General features: G+C 41.1%; 1 protein-coding gene across 10 annotated transcripts in view; it reads left to right on the forward strand.

Moving 5' to 3' along the window:
* Positions 1 to 12,049, forward strand: part of ZNF667 (zinc finger protein 667) — a 78,434-nt gene that overhangs the window by 41,300 nt on the left and 25,085 nt on the right. For 8 of the 10 annotated variants that reach the window (XM_053210626.1, XM_015084061.3, XM_053210627.1 and 5 more), the window contains 3 exons: positions 2,292 to 2,383; positions 4,793 to 4,919; positions 6,237 to 6,329. In XM_053210626.1, coding sequence (XP_053066601.1) covers positions 2,292 to 2,383; positions 4,793 to 4,919; positions 6,237 to 6,329 — 312 coding nt within the window. Of the gene's footprint in view, positions 1 to 2,291; positions 2,384 to 2,582; positions 2,729 to 4,792; positions 4,920 to 6,236; positions 6,330 to 12,049 lie in introns of all 10 variants that reach the window. The other 2 variants (XM_053210625.1, XM_053210624.1) reach the window with 1 other exon arrangement.

The following is a 12,049-nucleotide window of genomic DNA, read 5'->3' on the forward strand; positions in this document are numbered from 1 at the left end:
GAGGGCTTGGAATGACTGCTATTAGAAGTGTTTCTCTGTAAGATGATTTTGGCATAAAATGGTTACATTCCACTCCCAATTTCAGCATGCAAGGAAGCATTCTGGACTGGTTATTGATTCAGTCAACAAGAATTTCTTGAGCACTGCTCTGTGCCAGGCATGTTATTAGCTCCCAGAACAGTGAATGCAACAGTCAAAGTGCTTGTTCTCATGGAGCCCAAGTTAAGGTGAAGGAGATTGTTCCTACATAAACATAAACGAGCCGTTTTCAGGAGGCAGCTTGTGCTATGAAGGAAATGGGGCAATAGAATGGTGTAGACTCTAGTAGAGAGTAGTTGTCCTGTGGAAATGTAATGCAAGACATACAGTTTTCAATTTTCCAGCAGCAACATTGGAAAAATTAAAAAAAAAATCATTACAGTTAATTTTAGCATATTTTATTTAACTTAATATATTCTAAGCATCAACTTGTAATCAATATAAACAATTACCAATGAGATATTTTGTATTCTTTTCATACTAAGTCTTTGAAATCTGTGTTTTTTCTACATGCAGTGCACCTCAATTCAGATATATAATTTACATTATTTGATCTGTATTTAAATTTCATAAAACTTACCATTGGAAAAGTAGATTCACACAGCCAGTTTCAAACATCCTTCAAAGTTTTACAGTAAATTGAAGATTAGTTTTTAATTTTATTTTTTATTTTTTTATTGTTATTTTTTAATGTTTATTTTAGAGAGATACAAAGTGTGAGTGGGGACAGTGGGGGCAGAGAGAGAGAGGAAGACACAGAATCCAAATCAGGCTTCAGGCTCCAAGCTGTCAACCCACAAAAGGCAAGATCATGGGGCTCGAACCCATGAAAGGCAAGATCATGACCTGAGCCGAAGTCAGATGCTTTAACTGACTGAGCCACCCATGCGCCCCTTTATTTATTTTTTTAATTAAAACAATTTTTTTTATTTTATTTGAGAGCATGAGTGGGGAATGGGGACAGAGGGAGAGAGAATCTTAAGCAGGCTCCACTTTCAGTGTGGAGCCTGATGCAGGACTTGATCACCCCGGGGTCATGGCCTGCACCAAAATCAAGAGTCAGACGCTTAACCAACTGAGCCACCCAGGCGCCCCAGTGTTTAATTTTAGATAACTAAATTTTAATTCATTTATTTTAATATTTATTATTTTATTATGAGTTTAGTAATAAATTAACTGAAATTAAATAACATTAAACACTCAATGGCACTAGCCTTATTTCTAGAACTCAGTTGTCACCAGTGGCTAATGACACGCATGTAGAAAAACAGGTTCAGAGTGATAGAGGGGGGCCTAATCCAGGCCACTGAAGTCTCTGCTGGATTTACGCATACCTGCCTAATGAGTTCCTTCTTCAGCTCCTGTGTCCCCTCCACCCCTCACCAGCAGACACAGTTCATTCACCACATAGCCACCCAATAAATTTTGTTAAATGTTAAGTCGGATCTATCACTCTTCAGACCCCGCTCTCTCAGTGATGTCTTATCACACTTAGGATCAATTCCAAGTGCTCCTGACCGTCTTCATGACGTGGCTGTCTCCTGACCTCAGCCATCTCCTAGGCCACCACTCTCTGCCTCATTCTTCAGCACACCATTCACTTCCCTGTACACACCAAGCACGTGCCTGCTGTAGGGTCTTTGCACCTGTTGTATCTCTATCTAGAATGTTCTTCTCCAAGTGCCTCACGCTCTACATTCAAACCTTAACTCAATGTTGCATCCTCTGAGAGGCCTCTCCCAACCACTCCCATCACTCTACCCCTTCCTCTGTGTGTGTTTTTTTTTTTTTTTTTTAAATATAGCAATGATCTCAGCTGACACTGTTCTGTATGCTCCACTGTTCTGTATTGCCCATTCCTGTTGGAGTAAAGTACATGGGAGCTGGTATTTCTCTGCTTTAACTCTCCTTTTTCCCCAACACCTGGGACATGCTTGGCACATAGTAGAAACTGAACAAATGCTTGCCAAATGAATGGATAGGTGTCTTCGTGTCTCATTTGCCTCCTGATCTGGAACCTTTTGTTGTCTTGGGTACAGATAGCATTGGCCATTGCCCTTTCCCAACCCTGAGAAGGGGCAGGAATGCCGCAGAAATTGTTCTGTCATCCCTCCGTGTGTGTCTATGCACGTGTGTGTGTGCGCGTGTACGTGCATGGGTAACCAGGGGGAGGGGCCAGGGGATTTGTATCCTAAAGACTCTGGGAACACCCAAAAGGACCTGTCGTCCTCATGATTTCTCTTCTCCCCTAGCCCCACCTTCTCAGCCCTCTGCCCTTCTTCAAATGTGGACCCTCAACGGGGAGGAAAGGATGCCTGCTGCACGAGGGAAGTCCAAGTCCAAGGTAAATAGCGATTCTTCTTGGGGGGAAGTTTCATCTTATAAGACATAGGCCATTTGCTTTCCTTCCATGGAAACTTCTTACCTGACAGAATCCCATCCAAGACCTGTTTCTGTTTCCTCCCATCACCATGGAGGGTAGGAGCATAAGAGCTCTAGCACCCCACGTAACCACTCAGTGCCTGCCTCTCCTTTTTTCTCAGTGTACCCATGGCCATTCACCTATTTGTTCAGCATCTTCAGGGTGTCTGCCAGCGCTATTCCTCAGACAGAAGAGGGGAGCCACCATGATTTCTCGAGGTAGACCTGAGTGCCCAGGCAAGACCTCTGAGGCAGAGGAAGATTCGAGGTTGTGCTCTAGAGTTAATCTGTTAATGTTGCTTTGTTTTCACTTGTACAACCCATACATACAAGGAGGAAATCTCTCTGTGTGTAAGAAATTCCACATAATCTTATATTCAGATTGGGTTTGTTGGGATCAGGCCAGTGAGTCAGCCTCCTATTAAAAAACATGCTTCACCACTTAAAAAAATTTTTCTTTTGACGTTTATTTATTATTGAGAGACAGAGAGAGATAGAACGTGAGCAGGGGAGGGGCAGAGAGAGGAGGAGACACAGAATCCGAAGCAGGCTCCAGGCTATGAGCTGTCAGCACAGAGCCCGACGTGGGGCTCGAACTTACGAACCATGAGATCATGATCTGAGCTGAAGTCAGACACTTAACCGACTGAGCCACTCAGGCGCCCCGTGCTTCACCACTTTAGATGATGAACTGATTTTCTACAGTAAACACCTTGAATGCAGTTTCTCTAACATTTTTGCCCTATAAGTTATGTGTGTTTGTACTCTGTTGTTGTTATAACAAATTTCTGCAAACTTGGCTGCTCAATCAGCATGTATTTATGGCACACAGTTCGTGCATGGGTCAGAGGTCAGGCAGAGTGCAGCTTGGCCTGCCTTAGGTCTCACGAGGCTGAAATAAAGGTGTCGCTTGGCTTTGTGGTCCCATCTGAGGTTCAGGGTCTACTTCTAAACTCATTGGTTATTAGCATATTCAGTTCCTTCTTTCATCGTGGTCCCCTTCCATTTTCAAGCCAGCAATAGCAGGTCAAATCAGGCTTCAGAAATCCCTGACTTCCTTTCTGTTCTCTTCCAGCTACAGAAAATTCCCCACTGTTAGGGCTCCTGTGATTACATCACCCACCTAGATAATCCAGGATAATCTCCCTATTTAAGATCAACTGATTAGTAACCTTGATTACATCTATGAAGAATCTTGGGCCTGTGTAATTTAGTCACATGCTCTTTAGAGAGTATGTGGTTAGGAGCATGAATCAGAAGCCAGCTGCTCAGATTGAATTCCATCTCCTCCATTCACTAGTTGTGGATCTTCCATAAATCACCTCCCCTTCTGGGCCTCCTGTTTACTCATCTGTAACATTGCTGTGATCCTCTCAGCAGTGCCCCAGTCACTGGCTAACATGAGTCAGTACCTGTAGGGTACTTAGAAAAATGCTTTGCCTTTGTCAGTGCCCAGTAAATCCAAGTTGCTATACTTTTTATGTGGCAGTCTTTATTTATTTTTTAGAGAGTGTATGAGTCAGGGAAGGGGGCAGAAGGGGAGAGAATCTTTTTTTTTTTTTTTTTATGTTTATGTATTTATTTTTGAGAGACAGAGAGAATGAGCATGGGAGGGACAGAGAGAGGGGGAGACACAGAATCTGAAGCAGGCTGCAGGCTCTAAGGTGTCATCACAGAGCCTGACGCAGGGCTCGAACCCACGAGCTGTGAGATCATGACCTGAGCTGAAGTCGGACGCTCAACTGACTGAGCCACCCAGGCGCCCCTGGGAGAGAATCTTAAGCAGGATCCACCACATGCAGAGCAGAGCCTGATGCTGGGCTTGATCCCACAACCTGGGATCGTGATGTGAGCCAAAATCAAGAGTCGGATGCTCAACTGACTGAGCCACCCAGGTGCCCCTGTGATAGTCTTTTTTTTTTTTTTTTTTTTGATGTTTACTTATTTTTGAGAGTGAGAGCAGGGAGGGGCAGAGAGAGAGGGAGACACAGAATCTGAAGCAGGCTCCAGGCTATGGGCTGTCAACACAGCACCTGACATGGGGCTCAATCCCACAAACCATGAGATCATGACCTGAGCTGAAGTTGGATGCTCAACTGACTGAGCCACCCAGGCGCTCCGACACAGTCTTTGATAATAGCTAAATCATACCATATTGTGTTGTATTTATTTTATTTAATATACCTGCCCCTCTTGGCCTCAGAACCCCAAATGTTTCCTGAAAAGATTCCTGTAACCATTTATGTCTCCTTTTAGGAACAAGTTCCTTGTTGTCTCTAGCCATGTGGAAGCATAAGCCCATGATGAAAGGACGTGTGATTTTCTGTTTCAGGTGCCAGTGACATTTGGGGATTTGGCAATCTATTTCTCCCAGGAAGAGTGGGAGTGGCTGAGCCCCATTCAGAAGGATCTGTATGAAGACGTCATGTTGGAAAACTACCAGAATCTGGTCTCACTCGGTAAGGCCTGCCCCCGCCCCCCACCACCATAATCCACAACCAGCCTATTGTGGGACATAAATTAGTCTAGTCAGGAAAACAGAAGCCACTACAGTTTTGTTTTATTGTTTAACAGCTGTATTGATGTGTAATTCACATATATATACAATGTATATAATTCAGTGGTTTTAAATATTTATAGAGTTGTACATCCATCACCACAGTCAGTTTTAGAACATTTTTATTACCCCAAAAGAAATCCCAGACCCATTAGCAACCACTCTTCATTTCTCCTTGCCCACTAATTCCTTTAGATTAGGCAAACACTAATCCACTTTCTGTGTCTATGAATTTGCCTGTCTTGGCTTTTCATAGAAATGGAATCATAGGTATGTGGTACTTTTGTGCCTGACTTCTTTCCCTTAACGTAATGTTTTTGAGGTTCATCTGCATTGTAGCATGTATCAGTGCCCCCTTCTTTTTATGGCCAATAATATTCTACATTTTATTTATCCATTCATCAGTTGATGGGCCTTTGGGCAGTTTTTAACTGGAGCTATTATGAATGTGCTGCTGTGAACATTCGTGTATGAATATTTTTGTGGACATGTATTTTCATTTCTTCGGGGTATATACCTAGGAGTGGAATGGCTATCATATGGTAACTTTATATGTAACCTTTTGAGGGCACCCTCAAAATTTTTGAGAGAATTTAATAAAAGGAATCAGCAGGTACTGTTAAAAGGTAACTGGTGGACACAGCTGATTGATAGATGATAACTGTAGGTTGCAGCCACCACCATCCTTGGGCTAGGCATACAAAGGGGAGAGTTTGGGGTTTTTAGGACTTGAAGGGACTCACACTTCTGAAGGAAGAGAGAGGTGTGCTGACTAGTCTGTTACAGTCATGAAGAGTCAGGCTGAGGCTTGTTCTGAGAGTGCAGGAAAAAGAAAAATGAAAACCAGCAGAGCCCCTGGTGGTGGTTGCTGGTTGGTTGCTGGTGGATGCTGATAGGGAGCTGCTGATGAACAAGTGTGGATTGCAGAGCCCCAGCCCCTCGACCCAAAACAGATCAAAGAAGGTGGGAGTGGGAGCTAAAGGCAATAGACTCAGGAGTTTCTGGCCTGACTTTTCAAGACCATAGTTGGCTTTGTAGAGTTAGAAATGAGCACCACCTCTCACTGTAACTGAACTTTCATCCTCCTTTTCCGCCTGCCCTTTACGTCTTCTGTGTACCCTTTGTGGTCATGAACCCCCATTCCCATTGACATGGGGCTTGGCCCTGACATCTGTGGCATCCACATCCTGCTCAGTTCTGATGTTTTTCCCGAATGCAGGACTTTCCTTTCGGAGACCAAATGTGATCACCTTATTGGAGAAAGGGAAAGCACCTTGGATGGTGGAGCCAGTGAGAAAACGCCGGGGCTTGGGTGAGTGACAGAACCAAAGCCTATACACTGCCATTGTGTGCAAGAGCACCCTGCATCTTGAGGGGGCAACCTCTTGATATTTGAGAGCTCCCAGTTTCCTTACCTAAAGGCCCCAGGCCTGAGAAGAAAATTCCAGTCTCTTTTGTGCAAGCTCTAGAAGGAGAATAACCAACATTTAATAAACCTTTAGTAGGTAACAGACATACTTTAAGTATAGGTTCCTCCCAGTCCTCTAAGGTAGGTATTATTATTTCTGGCCTATATATGAGGAAACTGAAGATCAGAAGAGTTCAGTGACTTGCTTACGGTAACCCAGCTTGGAAGTGGCATTAGAGCTAGGTTTGAACCCCAGTTTCTGGTCTCAGAAGCTCAGTTCTTAATGCCCTCATCCCAGCCTTCCCTGCCTCAGCATTTCCCTTCAGAGAAAGCATATTCCACCTTCTCTCATGATAGTATTTCTAATGATAATGTTCAAGCTCACATCGTTCCTTCATTCTTTTAAAAAAAAAAAAAAATTTCCACAACTGTTCACTTTGACTACTTTCCAAGAGCTCATTCTCTTTTCTGATAGATTCTTTTTTTATCAGGTTATTTTTACTTACTTAAACAGTTTTACAAGAATTTTTTAGTTGTAAAAAAATTCATAATATTGAGTTCATTTTAACCATTTTTAATGTACAGTTAAGTGTATTCACATTGTTGTGCAACAGGTATCAAGAACTTTTTCATCTTCTAATAACTTCTGAAACTATACTCACTAAACACTAATTTCCCTCCACCCCTCCACCCAGCCTTCAGTAGTCACCTTTCTTTATATTTCTCTGATTTTGATTACCATGGATACTTTGTATGAATGGAATCATACAGTATTTGGTCTTTTATAACTGTTTTTTGTTTTTTTTTGTTTGTTTGTTTGTTTGTTTTTTTGCTGAGCATAATGTCCTTGAGGTTCATCCATGTTGTAGCCTTTTTTAAGGCTGCATAATACTTCATTATATTTATCACATTTTTTGTATCCATTTATCAATGGATAATTGGGTTGTTCTGCTTTTGGCTACTGTAAATAATACTGCAATGAACATGGGAGTACAGATATGTATTTAAGATCTTGATTTCAGTTTTTTTGGATATGTACCCAGAGGTAGGATTGCTGGATCATATGATAATTTTATTTTTTATTTTCTGGGGAACCTCCGTACTGTTTTCCATAGTGGCTGCACCATTTGTCATTTCCACCAATAGTATACAAGGGTTCCAGTTTTTTGTCAACACTTGTTATTTTTTGTTTTTTTGATAGTGGCCATCCTTACAGGTGTGAGGTGATACTGTGGGTTTGATTTGCATTTCTCTAATGATTAGTGATGTTGAGCATCTTTTCATGGGTGTATTGGCCATGTGTATAAGTGTCTATTCAGGTCTTTTGCTTGTTTGTTAAAATAGGGTTGTCATCTGTTGTTGCGTTGTAGTTCTTTATTCTGTGTATTAGTCCCTTATCTGATGGATGATTTGCAATTATTTTCTCTTATTTCATAGATTGCCTTTTCACTCTCTTGATTGTTCCTTTTGACATGCAGATGTAGTCCTATTTTTTTTACTTTGTTGCTTGTGTTTTTTGGTGTCATATCTCAGAAATCAATGCCAAATCTAATGTCTGAAGCTTTTTCCCCAGTGTTTTCTTCTAAGAGTTCAGTAGTTTTATTTTATTTATTTATTAATTAATTAATTTATTTATTTATTTTTAATGTTTACTATTTTTGAGAACGAGAGAGAGAGAGAGCAATCAGGGGAGGAGCAGAGAGAGGGAGACAGAATCTGAAGCAGGTTCCAGGCTCTGAGCTGTCAGCACAGAGCCTGATGCAGGGCTTGAACTCATAAATCGCGAGATCATGACCTGAGCCGAAGTCAGACACTCAACCGACTGAGCCACCAGGCACCCCAAGAGTTCAGTAGTTTTAGATTTTACGTTTAGGTCTTTGATCTATTTTGAGTTAAAATTTTTGTTTTTGGAAGAGTGAGAGAGAAGGAATCCCAGGTAGGCTCCCCGCGGTCAGGACAGAGCCCAAGTGGGGCTTGAACCCACAAACAGTGAGATCATGATCCAAGCCAAAATCTAGAGTGGGATGCCAATCAACTGAGCCACCCAGGTGCCCCCCCCCCCTGAAGTTTTTTTTGTTGTTGTTACTTGGGTTTTGTAGGGTTTTTTTGGGAGAGAGAAAGAGAGTGAGCAGAAGAGAGGGGCAGAGGGAGAGAGAATCTTAAACATGCTCCACCATTCTCAGTGCAGAGCCTGATGCAGGGCTTGATCCCATAACCCTGGGATCATGGCCTGAGCTGAAATCAAGAGTCTGTCACTCAACCCCCTGAGCCACTTACACCTTTATATATAAAGTGTAAGGAAGGGTCCAAGATCATTCTTTCGCATGTAGATACCCAGTTTTCCCAGCCCTGATTGTGAAAGACACTGCCCTTTTCTCTTGAGTGGTATTGGCCTCCTTATTGAAAATCATTTGACCAGATATGCAAGTGTATATTTCTTGACTTTCTATTCTGTTCTGTTAGTCTTTATATCTATCTTTTATCCACTACCATATCATCTTAATTACTGTTGATTTGTAGTGTGTTTTGAAGGATTTTTTAAAATATTTATTTGTTTCTATTAGAGAGACCACCTGAGCTGGGGAGAGGGGTAGAGGGAGAGAGACAGAGAATCCCAGACAGGCTCCACACTCAGTATAGAGCCTGATAGGACCCTCGATCCCATGACCCTGGGATTATAAGTGCAGCAAAATCAAGAGTTAGATGCTCAGCCAGCTGAGCCACCCAGGCGCCACAGGCCCTGCTTTTTTAGTATGTTTTGAAATCAGAAAGTGTGAGGCATCTAACTTTGTTTCTTTTTTTCCAAGATTGGCTATTTGGGGTCCCTTGACATTGTATATGAATTTTAGGAAATTTTTTTTCTATTTCTGTAAAAAATGTCATTGGGATTTTGATAGGAATTGCATTGAATCTGTAGATTGCTTTGGGTGGAATATTAAGTCTTCCAGTCCACATGCACAGGATAGCTTTCCATTTATTTGTACCTTTGATGACTTTTTAGCAGTGCTCTGTAGTTTTCCATGTACAAATTGCTTGAGTTAAATTTATTCCTGAATATTTTATCCTTTTTGATGCTATAGTAAATGGGATTGTTTTTCTTGTTTCCCTTTCTGAGTGGTCGTTGTTAGTGTATAGAAACACAACTGATTTGAGTCTTGATTTTGTATCCTGCTGTTTTATTTGATTGGATTTGTTTATTGGTTCAAACATTTTGTATGTCTGTGTGGAATGTTTAGGCTTCTCTACAAAGAAGATCATGTCATCTGTGAACAGGCAGAATGTCACTTCTTTTCCTTTTTTTAATGCTTTTTATTTCTTTTTTTAAAAAAACTGCTCTGGTTTGAGGCACCTGGGTGGCTCAGTTGGTTAGGTGTCTGACTTTGGCTCAAGTCATGACCTCACGGTTCATGAGTTTGACCCCTGTCAGCACAGAGCCCGAAGCCTGCTTCAGATTCTGTGTCTTCCTCTCTCTGCCCTTCCCCTGCTTGCATTCTGTCTCAAAAATAAATAAACATTTAAAAAAATTAAAAAAAAAAACCCACTGCTCTGGCTACAACTTCTGGTACTATGTTGAATAGCAGTGGTGAGAGTGAGCATTCTTGCCTTGTTTCTGATCTTAGGAAAGGGTTTTAGTCTTTCCATGTTTACTGTGATATTTGCTGTGGGTTTTTCAATTACAGATTTTATTATGTTGAGGTAGTTTCTTTCTATTTGTAGATTGTTGAGTGTTTTTATCATGAAAGGGTTTTGAATTTCGTCAAAAGTTTTTTCTGTATCAATTGATCATCATGTGGCTTTTGTCCTTTATTTTGTTAATGTGATGTATAACAGTGATTGATTTTCCCATATTGAACTGTCCTTGCTTTCCAGGTGTAAATCCCACTTGCTCGTGTGTGTGATCTTTTTAATGTGCTGTTAAGTTCAGTTTGCTAGTATTTTGTTTAGAATTTTTGCATTAATATGCATCAGAGGTACTCAACTGTAGTTTCCTTTTCTTGTGTTGCCTTTGTCTGATTTTGGTATTAAGGTAAAAGTAGCCTCATATAATGAGTTATCAAGTATTCTTTTTGCTTCTGTCCTCTGAAAGAGATGATGGAGAATTGGTATGAGTTCTTTTAAATATTTGTTAGAACTCATCAGCAGATGCATCTGGGCCTGGTGCTTTCTGTTTTGGAAGGTTATTGGTTCTTTTTTTTTTTTTTTTTTAAGTTTATTTTGAGGGAGAGAAAGAGCAGGAGGCTGAGAGAGAGCCTGTCAGCACAGAGCCTGATTCAGGGCTTGAACTCCCATGAGATCATGACCTGAGCCAAGCCCAAGTTGGATGCTTAACCACCTGAGCCACCCAGGTGCCCCTATTGATTCAATTTCTTGAATAGATAGAGGCCTATTCACATTTTCTGATTTCTTGTGTGACTTTTGGAATACTGTTCCTTTCAACAAAATGGTCTCTTTCATCTAGGTTATCAAATTTAAGGGCATAGAAGTTGTTCATAGTTTTCCTTTATTATTCTTTTAATTTTCATGAAATGTGTATTTCTGTCGTGTCTTTCATTTCTGATATTAGTAGTTTGTGTTTTCTCTATTTCTTGGCCTAGCTAGAACCTTATCAATTTTAGTGATTTTCAAAGAACCAGGTTTTGGTTTCATTGTATTTTTCTATTGATTTCTTGTTTTCAATTTCAGTGAGTTTTGCTGTAATTCTTATTTTTTTCTGCTTATTTTAATGTTTGTTTTTGAGAGAGAGAGCAGGGGAGGGATAGAGGATCCAAAGTGAGCTCCGCACTGACAGTAGTGAGCCCAATTTGGGACTCAAACTCATTAACCGTAAGATCATGACCTGAGCCAAAGTCGGACGCTCAACCAATTTGAGCTACCCAGGTGCCCCTCTTCTGCTTATTTTGGATTTGATTTGCTCTTTTAATGTTTTCCTGAGAAGGAAACTTAGATTACTGATATTATGTATTTATTTTTTAAGTTTATGTTTTTGAGAGACCGAGTGTGCGCCAGCAGGGGAGGGGCAGAGAGAGAATCCAAGCAGGCTCCACACCGTCCACGCACAGCCTGATGCAGGGCGTGATCCCACGAACTGTGAGATCATGACCTGAACTGAAATCAAGATTTGGATGCTCAATGGACTGAGTCACCCAGGTGCCCCTCATTTTAGATCTTTGTTCTTTTCTAATGTGCTATATAGTGCTATAAATTTCCCTAGGATAAACACTAGTTTCGTTGCATCCCACAAATTCTGGTAAGTTGTGTTTCTGTTTTCATTTAGTTCAGAATATTTAAAAATTTCTTTTGAGAGTTTTTTTTTTGTTTTTTTTTTAATTTGACAGTGCGGGTGCATGAACAGGGAAGGTGCAGAGAGTGGGGGGAGAGGGATTCCCAAGCAGGCTCTGCTTTGTCAGCACAGAGCCTCATGCAGGGCTCTATCTCACAGCCATGAGATAATAACCTGAGCCAAAATCAAGAGTTTGATTCTTAACTGACTGAGTCACTCACATGCCCCTCATGTGTTGTTGAAAATTTAACCTCCAAGCATTTAGGGATTTTCCACTGATCTTTCTGTTACTGATTTCTAGTTTAATTTCATTGTGGTCTGAGAGCACTGTGTGATTTCTATT

This window comes from Acinonyx jubatus, chromosome E2 (assembly GCF_027475565.1).
Source record: "Acinonyx jubatus isolate Ajub_Pintada_27869175 chromosome E2, VMU_Ajub_asm_v1.0, whole genome shotgun sequence".
Classification (NCBI taxonomy): Eukaryota; Metazoa; Chordata; class Mammalia; order Carnivora; family Felidae; genus Acinonyx; species Acinonyx jubatus.